Genomic DNA, 12,616 nt, shown 5'->3' with positions numbered 1-12,616 from the left:
ACTCAGCTGAGGTTTAACCTGAATACCCGCTCAGGTAAATGGGACTTGGCCTGTGTAAGGGGTGTGTAAGGGTAAGTCCAGGCCAGTACAGATTCAGTGATGTTTTCCTCAGCTAAAGATAATTTCAATTTGCTTAGTCAAAGCTCAGTCAGCAACAGAGCAAGGGCATTATCTCCCAAGAAGGCTTGTTCGCTTAGTTTAAATGAGATGTTTCTGAGAAAGATCCCTGCAACAGCTCAGTCACGAGGGTTGCAGCGGTGAGGTGAAGAACGCCTGTGCCCGTGGAAGCGTGGCCGTTGCATGAGGAAAGCAGCAAGCCCCAGCTGCCTGGCTGTGCCTCTCCCGGGGCCAGGGACTCGCACTGGAACAACCAGGAGAGCGGGAGGCATCTGCAGGGCACAGGGGCTCCAGCCCGTCCCTGTCTGTCCTCCAGAGCAACGGCTCAAGGTTAAACTAAGAATTGCCATAAGGTGACAAGGGACAGCATTTGGGACTCGATAAACTGAACTAGCCAAACCCTAAAAAAACAAGTACAAAATTGGAATTATTTTATTAGCTTTCCCTTGGCATTGATACCTGCGGACTTTTATCTGAAGCTGCGTGGGAAGAGATCATGCTGCAAATATAATTCCCACAGGATGGTACTTTGAGTAATCAGTTTAAAGGCTTGTGTTTGAACTGTTTCTGAAGAAGGACCCAAACATGCTGATTGCACAACGGATTGCAGAGAATAGTGTTGCAACAGAGATTAACATGATTAGAGAACTGAGAGGATCACTTGACCTAAAATACTATGCAAAAGGATGAAATTTTTAATGTTGTAGTAAGCAAAACCTGCTATGCATAGCTGAAAGCAGAAGGGAGGTTAAACCCAGCCTGTAAGCCAGCCTTCGCAGGTATGCAACATGATTCAGCACTGGGAAGCTATTAACATATATTGGGACACTGTTTCAAGTTCAAGTACTTCACTTTGGTTTTTATAAGATATTAAAACTGTTTACATTATTCAAAATGAAAGGGTCTCAAAAGTAACAGCAAAGCTAAATTTCAGTCTGTAACAGCTGACCTCAGATCACCTCTGGGTTTTGTGCCAAAATAACCCGGGTTTCTGTGAGGTGACTCTGGACTCTGCTCTGCCTTGTGAACGGGGCGGGTGCATGTGGCTCTGTGCATTAATTACAGGCAAAGAACAATAATTCCCTCCTTAAAGCGAGGAAAAGCAGCTTCCTCATCCACCACGCTGGGGGAATGGCATCAGTACAGAGGTGGTGGAACGTTTCCCAAGCTGGTGCTGCTGCACGCTGCAGCCGGCACCCGGAGCCACTCCTTGCTGCCGGGAATTAATGGGGCTCTTCATTCAGCTCAATTACTGGGCATCCACCTGAGAAGCTGTAAAGAATTGAACAGTAAATCTTACAATCAAATATTAAATTATACCTAATTTATTTACTTATGGCAAACTGTGAGCCCTGCAATCAAGCGTGTAAAGGTTTATAACACAAGCACTCCTGGGAGCGAGGGGACGTGCCTGGCAGCACGCCGAGGGGGGTTTACTGAGGCTCGGTTCGAGGGGGGGGACAGAGCGGGATTAACCACTGTAAACCCGGGGTCTCCCAGCTGCAGAGACCAAAACAGCGCAGCCCCTCCGTGCAGCCTCGGCCGGGCAGATGAGCAGTGGGCAGCTTGCCCTCCGCTCCTGCGTGCTACAGAATTTTGCTACCTTAGGCTTACCTGCTCCCACCCGTGGTGTGGGAGGAAGGAGGTTGTCGAGCCTCCTCTCAGCCCTCCAAAGCTGTCCCTGCGCTCATGCCTGGCTGCTAGTGGCCTGCCTAAAAAATCAGAGGCACTGGCTGTCCCTGATCAGTGACCAGTGGCCAGTGAAACTGGCTGTAACCCTGCGTGAGCTCTGAGAGCTGAGTCCTGGGCTGCGTGGTGCATGCCCACGCAAAGCCTGGCTGCAGGCATGGCCTCTCTGAAGCAGAATAAACCTTCTGCATCCCATCACCCATGTCGCACCGTGCAGGCTGCTGCATCTGCAGTGCGGCTGCCGCGCGCCTGAAAGGCAGCCTGGTCTTGAGGTTCACTCCATTGCATGCTTGCTCTTCTTTATCATGTACGTGGTTTTGCAGGGCATGTCATTTCGCTGAATACATGACTGATACGAATTGCTATAAGAAAAATATAGGGAGGAGGAAATTTAAAAGGTTTCGCTTTAATGGACAATAAATTAATAATAATAATAATAAATGGACAGGAAATAAATGTGTATCAGTTCATGCAGGCAGATGGAAACAGACTGTTAAAATGTCCCAATCTGAGTATTAATTGCTTAGGTGCATGTTGCTTCATGCAGGACAGCCTTTATAGTAGGGATCAAGCTAGCAGTGACACACTGTATTTCTGCAAGCGAGTGTGGTTGGGAAGGGCTGTTGAAGGGTGGTAACCAGCAACAAACAGCGAAACGGGGAGGGGGCCTGCAATGCTACGCAAGCAGAAATGTACCTATATGTTTTTGTCCACAAGGATCATGGGGGAGTTGGTTCAAGGCAACACGGGTCTTTTTTTTTTCTCTCACCTGCAGAGAATTAATTGCAGAAGGCAGATACTGTTTTATTCATTTTCCTAAAGAAAAGCTATTTTATTTTTTGGCCAGTTAGCCAGGGAAAACCTGGTCCTTGACTTTGATAAATGTCTCTCCACCATCATAATGCATTTTTGCATACTTTTTATTGCAGTTAAAACACTCAGTATTTAGGAAGAGGCTTATTGTTTGATTCAGCATATGTTTGGCAGCGCTTTCTGCAGAATATATTCAAGGTTTTTGCTTCTGTACAAAATCCTTCAAGTCTCCTGTATTTTTTCCATGGACTTCACTCGGGTCAATATTTCGATATGCCTTTGAATTGTAGGTTTGTCTGTGAACTCTGTGGCAGCCCTGTGCAGTCATTCTGCAAATGGGCTCAGAAAATGACACTCGGGCGAGAGTGGTTGGATGTAAATCAGAGCCTCCCAAAAAGTTTGGCAGAGGCAAAGGGTCTGATGGCTCACTAGCACATTTGTGAAATGATAAATTGTCTCGTACTTTACAGTTCAGAGAGAGGGAGAGAAAAAAACGCCTCTGGATTAGAACTTTTTTACCATTCAGGATGGCAGGTGAGTTTTAAATAGAAACCCAGCTGGAGAATACATCCAATCTGGGAAGCATAATTTGACAATTTTCTCTTTCCTTTTGATTATGCAATGTCAAAGCAGAAACAGTAGCAAGTGGAGAAAGTACTTTGAGTTGTGTCAAGGTATTGTGAGATATTTGTATGCCAGTTTTTGCCTACTTCCTTGAGGCATAGAAGCACCTTTACTTTGCAAAGACAATGGAAATGCACTTTTTCTTTTGCATGGATGTTTAAAAAAATGGAATTGCTCTCCGATATTGTGGGAGAGCAGCAGGAATGGAGCAGGAGAAATTGGTGCAGCCACCTGGTCAGGTGCTGTGCACTGTGGGAGGCGGGAGCCCTGCCCAGACTGCGGTGCCATGAAAGCCGGCCTGTGAGCCGCAGTGTCGGGACCTGCTCCTGCTTGCAGGCACTGGAGCACCGAGCCGTAGCGTGGCTGGTGCCTGCGAAAGGGGCGTCCCCTCCCAGAGCAAGAGCTGGGTGCATCTCTGCTACCCCAGCCATGTGGGACATCTCTGACCGCTGGGATCAGGATAGACTGGTCAGTGTGGGGCTGGGGCAGCCGAGGGATCCCAAGCACTGCTGAACCCCCACCCTGGGGCAGCTCCTGGAAAGGGCTCTGCCGGGGTGGGCAGGCTAGGGGACCTTTCAGGCCCCACGTCCCCCCTGAAAAGCTTCACTGCTGTGTCCTCTCAGCCCCTTCCGAGCATTCACATAGCTTCTTGATACCATGGGGAATATCTTCCCCTGGAGCGACGGGGTCCTGGCCCCAGGGGCAGACCCCAGCTTGGTCCAGCAGCGCAGCGCCCCGTGGGAGGGAGGCAGGAAGCAGGCAGGGCTCGGCAGGACCAGCACAGCTGCCTGTTGTGCAAGCAGCACCTAGGAGCTGCTCCACGTTGTTTCCACCCGGGTGTTTTGGGAACCAGTTGCTTTAGTGTGAGTCAGTGAGCCCCCCCGGCCCTGGGCCTGTGCTCGGTCATTCGGAGGAAGTGGGTTTTCCACGGAGGAGGATGCGGTGCTGAGTCCCAACTGTTGCTCGGTTACCGGAGCCTCCACTTGCGCCGATGATGATGATGCTCCCTGCGCGTGGGCGCCTGGAGGAGCTGGAGTCTGGGAGGTGACAGCTCGCTGGCTCAGCTCTGATTCACTGCCCAGACCACCCCGCCCTCCCACCAGTGAGGCATGCACCATAAAAACCTCCTGGCATGCGAGGGAGCCCACGGGCTGCCTCTGCCAGCCCTCCCAGCTTTGAACCCCTCTGTGCTCTCCTGGAGAGCCCTCAGAAGCCCCTGTGCAGATAAACATCATGAAGTAACTAATCCTGTAAGAGATGGCACTTAGGTTTTGATGCTTTAGAAATATCTTGGTACCTTGGCATCCCTTGTAAGCAGTGGCTTCTGAAGTGCTTACTGTTGGATAGGGATGACTTCACTGCTTACCACAGCAGAGAGCATCGTCATGCCGTGCCATGTGCACCAATTCGGTGTACAGCTCAATGGAGATAAGGGGTTTTTTCAGGACTGTGTATTAAGATTCTGTCATAGCCTAACTTTTATTTTTTAGCAAAGATATATGGCAACTGTGCCATCTCTTGTTGGCTACAGTATTTCTTCTCATAAATAGCCTTGTCTATCACTTCAAAGTGACACTGTAGCACCATTTTTCTGCACGTGAGGCATTCGTGCTTTGAAACCGCAGACCACCTCTTTTCCGTGAAAACCATACTAACCCAACCATAAATCTCACTGCTTTATAGCTCTTCACTCACATTTAACACGCTTTATAGTGGAGGTTTTCCTTTTGCAGCCACGGATGAAATAAACAAACACGCTTCGTCTGTGCCTTTTTCTACAAGCAGGTGGTCCCGCTCTGTGCTGTACCCTCTGATGCTGAGCCGGGTTTGCCCGCCTGGGCACTGTGGCTCTCGCACTCCTCCTTGGCTGGGGGAGGCTGGACAGGTCCGTCTGCCCACTTGCAAGGCTGGGCCACCTCCATCCCAGCCGCTATCTATCCCTGTGCCTTTCCAGGCTTCCGTGGGAGGGAGGGGTTTCCCCCGAGCCCTTCGTGGGTGGGTGGTGTGCCGTGGTACTGCACCGAAGCTGGTCGGGTCTGGCACTGGCTGGGCGTCGTTCCTGCTGAAGTTTAGCCATGCAAGCAGAAAAGTCTTTTTTCTTCCTGCTCACTGCCCATCGCTCCTGAGCAGAGCTGCTGCCAGCCTCTGATTTCTCCCCTTGTGCCATCGGGGATGGGTGGGCAGGCAGGAGAGGGGGCCGGCTTTTGCCTTGCCGTGGGCCAGCAGATGCCTTGTGCTCAGGTGCTTGCCTGTGAGTACTGGCTTCCCTAGGTGCACCCAGGGTGCTGAACCGCCTGTTTGCAAAGAAGAGTCTGTACCTCCAGGCAAAACAGATGTGCAGTTCAGCTGAACAGTCAATTTTTAACTTGCCCCATTGCTCAATGGCACGGAAGGGAAACTTGACCGGGAGGTATTGCCGTTGACTGGAGCACCCTGTCCCTTTGCACAGAAACACTGCCGTGTGAGGTCTGGCCCAGCTCCTCTTTGGACTCTGCTCATGTCGTGTGCATTTGATTTCACCAGAAATTAGAAGGTCACAGTACTGGGTGTTCAGACCCTGGGGAACATCCCCATCTCCGTCTGAACACAGTGGACAGGCTGAGCTGCACTGTTGACTTGTTCCAACGCCATCTTCCCATCATCAGGACGGTTGCAAGAGTAGTTTTTTGGAGCGATGGGGATGGCTGTTTGATGGGGGGATAGATCGTGGGACCTCTGCACTGTCTACTGTAACTGACCCCCCCTTTGCTCTGGGCTGTTTCTTTCCAGCACCCTGCGAGCTGTTCCTCACCTTCCCCCATCTGTCAAACCAGAGCTTGTGCGAAAAAGGCTTCTGTTTGTTTTTGGTCCCGGCTTTCCGTGGCTTTTCCCCAGCTGCCTGCAATGGGGAGCCCACTGGCACGCTCCTGGGCATGGCCGCTCGAGCTGGCGGTGCACAGCCGCCCCCTCCGCTGTACTCCTGTCTATGGCAGAGCATTAGAAAAGCTAGATAAAATTAGCTATTCAGACGCATGTTCCTCAGGATGCCGGGACAGAGGGACACCCAGTACAGCCAGTTTGACTCATGGAGAAGAATTAATGGAAACGCCCGGCTCCTGGAGGGAGGAAATACCTTGAACAGCCTTTTCCTCTGTTTGTTGCGTGGGAAGGCTGACAATAGGCTCTGTGTCTGGCAGGAGCGCTGCCGGGTTGTCTCATGAATGCAGCACACACGCGCTGATAGACACTGAGTCTGCAGCGCCGAGCGCTCAGGAAGGACTCGGCACAATGCGGGTGACCTGCCCTCCTGCACCTCTTCTGCACAGATCGTGGCAGGATCGCGGAGCAAAGCACAGGGCGGGCACCAGTACCCGCGGTGCTTTGCTCGGCTGTACCCCTGCAAGCACACAGGCTGCCACAAGCGCTGGATTGCCAGGGTCCAGCTCCGGGTGTTCTGAGCCTTCCGTTGTGCCGCCCTGGTTGCAGGGAAGGCAGCACCATGAGTGTGAGGGGCCTGCAATGGTTGGACGTTTGTACCTCAAACTCTCATTGAGAAATGTTTCATAACAATGAATTGCAGTTCATCCTGAGCCCGCTGCGAGACGCGCTGCTGTTCACGAAGCACAAACCTGCCAAAACGGCATACAGGCTGCAACCAAGGAAAATTGCCTTTTTCCACTGTAAAAATCCAATAATCACATAACTTTTTTGTAAGCGGCCTTTATTTATCAGGGATGCCACTTGGGCCAATAATTTAAATGTAATGAGACAAGAGGGACTGTAAGGCCCCTAAGTCACAGGATCTCGTCAATCATGTTATGCAAATGTTTGTGAGCAGGAATGTCTGGGCAATCGTAGGATGTGCCAGCAGCAACTGCTTCAGTTGGTGTTGCTTTCAGTCTGCCGCAATCATGGCTTCCTTCAGATTCTCTTTCTACAAGGAAAGAAAGTGGCAGATGATGCAATCAGGCTCCCCTGGTTGTTGGTAGCATTGGGCTAGATGTGGATACAGGGAATCGGAGGGACCGTAGCACAAGTCAGGGTGCTGCTGTCCCTATGCGGGCGCATGGTGCAGGCCAGGCACGGGGACGTCTCTGTCCGGGGGAAAATGGGTGGCTGCAGCCCTGAGCAGGACTGTTGCCCCCTTGCAGACCTCTGCCTCATGGTGGGCAGGTTCTGGATGCATGCTTTAATTGTGGTTATCAGTGTGAGGGGCCATGGGTTCTGATGGTGCATGGTAATGGCAGGGAGCCCAGTTGCCTCGCCAGCCACCGCAACAGGCTGTGCGCTGCGCCCGGCAGAGGCTCTGCCCATGTCTCGCAGCACCGGCATCCTTGTGTGTATCCTGCTGTCGGCCCCCTCTCCCCAAACCACACGGGGTGCCAAAGCACCAGTCCTTCCCTCGGCATGCCTTGGCCTGTTCGGAGCTGGGTGCGTGGTTTGGTATTGGGGGCTAAGAGGGTGGTGAGGCTGTGACAAACCCACAGCTGGCCCTGGCACAGAAGGTGCGTTGTGGAAAGCTCGATGGTCCGGGGCAGGGGAGAGGGGGGTAAGCAAAGCCCCAGCAGCACAGGCAGGGAACTGGAAAGCAGCAGGACAGCATAAAGCTAATTTGGTACCCACGGGGGGTTTCTGAGAGCATCCTCTTGCAGCAGGGTTGTCGGGGTCCCATCATATAACACACCCCAGAGGCAGATGGATTTGGTGGCTGCATTGCCCCACTGGCTTCTATTTTGAGTGTTTGTAACACAAGAAATGGCTCTGATGGGAAAACCTATCGGAGTGGGAGGAAAGAAACTGCATCCCAAATGCCTTGAGCGGCTGGGTGGAGGCAGCGGGAGGGGCAGTGCGGCAGTGTCCTGGGCTGCGGGCGGCCGCTCAATGGCCCTGTTTGGCCTTTTTTGGAAACAGCTGTTTGAGGCAGTTCATGTCACTATGGATGGTTTTGTGGGGATGTGTCATGAGTCAGTGAAACAGCTGCAGCTGAGTGTGGGACACTGCATTGGAACAGGTCGAATGCCGGAAAACTGGCTACTGCCTCTGGAGCAAATCCCACGCTAAGGCAGATTTTTCTGAGCGGGGCAGTTCTGAAAAGCCTTCGGAGGTCCTTTCAAAAAGGTCCATCCTGAACCAGGCATGACCCCAGCTCCCTCTAGTCTTCCTGGGAGGAGGGACCACCATGCATCTCCCCTCCTCTGCCCCAGCGAGGTCTCTGTATCTGATGCTGAGCGTGGGAGTGATGGGAGCACAGGGCAGCGGTGCCTGGAGGTGCTCTCCTGCTGCCGTCCCAGCCTCTCACCCTCCAGGCTGCGGTGAAGGCTGCAGACACCTCTCTCACCTCCTGCTTTCGGGAGTCCGGTGCTGTGCTGCATGGCCTCAGGGATGCTCCAGGGAGCCGGCACTGATCCTCACACTGTGCATTGCGTTCCCAAGCGTGGTGCTCTTGGGGAATGCTTGGATATGCTTCATCATGCTATAAATACTTACAATTATCCATTCTATTAAGTAATTTAAAGGATTACTTCTAGTCTCCCTGACTTATAGGCAATTTGGAGTTTTTACTGTACGCAAAAAACCCTGTAGCTGGTCTATCATTAGTCTGAATTGTTTTATCTTTGTTGCTCTAAGCAGAGTCATGAGAATGTTTTTTTTCTAAACCAGCAGGTTATTAGAGGACATACTTATAAATAACTAGTCTTGGCTATTTTTAAGTGTTTTCAACATACTCTATCATGATGGTATGGCATAACCTGCAGAAAAACTGAGTCCAATTCCGCTGCCAAAGCGGTCATAACTCACTTCTGTTTCTTTAGATGATGGGGAGCCAAGTCCGAGTTGTCGGTCTGCTTTGCAGGAATGCAAAGAGCCTGGGGAACTGCACCGCACTCTGTGGCTTGGAACTGGTCATTTTCTAAACTGATTTTTCTGTTACACTATTGCAAAAAATGTAATTCTCCTTTATTATATAGAGGAAACTAGCAGTTGAGTCTGATTTACAATTAAATTTGGTGCAGTCTTTCTAGGGATGCCAGAGTCACCACAGCAACTGTGGGTCAAACTCTGGTGCTGCTGGAGTGGATGGTGGGACTGCAGGGAAGCCAGGGGCTGCTGCCGACTCTGAGAACAGGCTGCCAAATCGACACTTGGGAATTAAGGAGAGGTGCAGGTAGTCTGCTCTTAAAACAGAATCTATAGGAAATGACCAAAAAAGTATAACCCCACTCCTCCAGGAGAATTGAGCATTTCAGACAAGAGAAATTATATTTACTTCATAATTTATTAAATTTCAGATTGCCATATGCAATAAATTATAGTCGATATAATAATAACGTTGTCATAAAATATTACCATGAAGTACTCGTCTAATATCTATTGTAATCTATACAAATAAAAACTGTAGTTATGATATTTAGATTTTTAGTATTAATGGGAAGTGAACAAAATATTAAGGAACTTCACAGTAAATTCAGGGAAATATGTCATTATTATTGCTTCTGTGCAAACAATTTATACTGCGCACATACAGCTCGAGAAAGAAAAGGTACAGTTGCGTAGTGTGTCTCTAGAGCAAATCCATTCCCTGAAGGTTGAACTTACTGCACCCATACGGTGCACTTACATGCATTTTAACAAATGCAGAGTGATCCATGATCAGTAGCTGATCAGTCTCTAGAACCTCCCTCCTAGCCCACAACAGCAAGGCTTAGCAAGGGCTCAGACTTTAAGGAAACACGTTTGAAAAGGCAAAGCACACAGGTGAAGTCAGTAAACACCGAGTCCATCAGAAGGTCTCGAGTCGTGCCCAGGTGCGGGGTCCCCCCACAGCTTGGTCCCATGGCCGGAGGAGCCTGGCTGCCTCCCGCTGGAGCTGCCTGCCCTCTGGGAGCCTCTGGCTGACACGCTGCCGTCCGCACCGATGCTGCCGTGGGCACCGATGCTGCCGTCGGCGCTGTGGTTTGCTGTGTGCGTGGTGGGGCTGAAGCCCTGCAGGCGGTCTGTCAGGTCCCATGTCCCGCCAGCAGCTCGTGGGGCAGTGGAGCGTGCTGTGCGTGGTAGGAGGTCACAAACAGTCCCATCCTGAAATGTTCTCCTCCATTTCTGCTCCCTTCGCCAGTTCAGTGAACTTTAATGGAGTATTTCCGAAATGTCAGGAACTGGAGCAGCTTGTCTTTTCGCCTCTGCTTTAGCGCCATTAGTGCTCTTGTTTTCTCCTCCAAATCCTGGTCGGTAGCGAGGATTATCTTGGCTCTTTCCTCTGCCTTCTTGTCCCCGGAGTTTTTGAAGAGTTTCTGTAGGGACTCTTCATTGATGCTTTCAAAGATGTTGGCCACGGCTTTCTTGCGCAGGGCTGTGTCAAAGCGGTAGCCGTGGACGGAGGGGCTCACTCGCAGGGATGTGGACATGGCTGGAGTTTTGTAGCTTCTCTTTGCTTTCATCTATGTGGGGTGCTGCTGGGTTTGTTCTCGGGTCCAGTCAGAGGGATTGGTGCTGTGCTGGCTCCCAGGACTGGTATTTAAAGGCAGTCTGGAGAAAAAGCCGGAGGGCTCAAGTTACAGTGATGAGATCACGCTGATGTCAACACTGAATAGTCATAGGCGAATTTAACAGTTAAGTTGCCAACTTTCTTCTGCCGTGCAGCCGAGATGAAAAGTTTTCTGTGTTTCTGTGATGGGTATGGTTTTTCCTTGACCCACTGCAGAACAGGCTTCACACAACTTCAGCTATCGCTATGGGACTTTGAGCTAGTACAGCTCAAACTCTGCTCCTGGCCTTTTGTTCATGCAGAAAAGCTCTGCATTCAGAATATATAATATATAATTAATATATAATATAAGAAGCAGTTAAAACTCCAGGTGGGAACTATTGCAGTACTAGCAAGAGGTGTTGGCTGTGAGCCTGCGCATGCAGACATGCACTTGTCTATGTCTTGGTCAGGCAGAAGTACAGCAACACAGCAGAACCTGCTCAGGTCTGGGCATGGAATGCTTTCTGCCGCTTCCCAGATGATACAGCTCATGTTTAGTGCTCACAAAGCTGTATTTTTCTAATTGGCAAGTGGTTTACCAAAGGCAGCTGATCCATAATGTCTTCTGAGGTGAGTTTCCCGGCATGTTACACCCCACAGCTGCCCATCTGGCACATGGCAATGCTCTTACCGGGGCAGCAGGTAAAATCTTTCTGCCCCACTGTGCTCGCTGCGCTGCAGCAACAGCACCAAGCAGTTTGTTGCCCTGCTCCTGCCTCCAGCATCCTTTTTCTTTAATTTCCAGCTCACCAGTGCAGTTCCTCTGCTCCAGAAGAGTTTGTGGTCTCCACCCCACCCTCGGCTCATGCCAAGCCCTTGGGCTGGGCAGACTCGCTCTTAGTCATACGGTTTAGTTTTAGGTAGTCCTGCGAGGAGCAGGGAGCTGGGCTTGATGATCCTTATGGGTCCCTTCCAACTCAAGATATTCTATGATTCTGTGACTCCCTCTCGCTGAGGACGTGGACAGGGCATGGCTACCTCCGAGGGGCTGGCTCTGACCACTGGAGCGTCCTGCTGGGCTTAGAAATCTGATATTACTGAGCACAACTAAATCTGGCCCAGAATGGCAGTGAGTTCAAAAGCCACTTGAGGCCACGGAGCCAGAGATAAGTGTATTTTGGTTAATGGCTTAAAAGCAGCCGGAAACTGCAGAGGCACTGTTTGCATAATTAGCTGCTTGTTTACTGGTTGTGTTGATGACCCCTATTACTCATCCTTACTGAAAAAGTCCAGAAACAGCCTCTGTCCCCATGCTGGTTTGGCCAACAGCCCCAAGGGGTTTCCCTTATTTACTGGAGAACTATGGAGGTGATCCGTGACTGCATTTGGAGCAGATCCAAAGTAACATCTCCCAGTTGCTTGTCATTCCACATTCCCTTTAAAACTTCTATTCCTTCGGACAGAGTGAGGGGATATGTCTGAGCGCAGCCCCTGCAAACCCCCCTCCTGTGGCCAGCGGGAGCCACGGGAGAGGTAAGAGCACCTGAAGTCCATGTGCCAGGCGTTTGTGCCGGCACGGAGCAGAGAATGGGATTAATTGTGAGCTGTTGCTCACCAGGCAGTGCGCAGAGCAGGGAAGGCTGCTGCCTGGCCCCCAGAATGACTGGCAGTCCCAGCTCCATCCAGGCTCTCATGGACTTCCAGCTGGCAGGGGCTTGCCAGGCTTTTACCTTTAGGAGAGGGAGTCGGCTGCATTTCAGTGTTTGACCACTTTCCTGTCTGGAACTTAGGGAATCATGTGTAAGTGCTGGGCACGCCCTGGCGCAGCCCGACGCCCTGCATTTGCCCGCATCCCGCCGGAGGACTGGCTTTCCCTGTGGCTGCCAGGACTTTGCTCCGCGCCGTTGTTACTGGCACGAGCTCTCCCTG

General features: G+C 51.1%; 1 protein-coding gene across 1 annotated transcript; it reads right to left on the bottom strand.

Moving 5' to 3' along the window:
* Window positions 1-9,480: 9,480 nt before the first annotated feature.
* TCIM (transcriptional and immune response regulator) lies at window positions 9,481-10,695 on the bottom strand. The gene has a single exon (XM_076358920.1). The coding sequence runs from the start codon at window positions 10,656-10,658 to the stop codon at window positions 10,338-10,340; it is 321 nt and encodes a 106-aa protein (XP_076215035.1). The 5' UTR covers window positions 10,659-10,695; the 3' UTR covers window positions 9,481-10,337.
* Window positions 10,696-12,616: the final 1,921 nt, after the last annotated feature.

The sequence above is a fragment of the Aptenodytes patagonicus genome, chromosome 24 (assembly GCF_965638725.1).
Source record: "Aptenodytes patagonicus chromosome 24, bAptPat1.pri.cur, whole genome shotgun sequence".
In the NCBI taxonomy this organism is placed as follows: Eukaryota; Metazoa; Chordata; class Aves; order Sphenisciformes; family Spheniscidae; genus Aptenodytes; species Aptenodytes patagonicus.
This window is presented reverse-complemented; position numbering and strand designations above follow the sequence as displayed.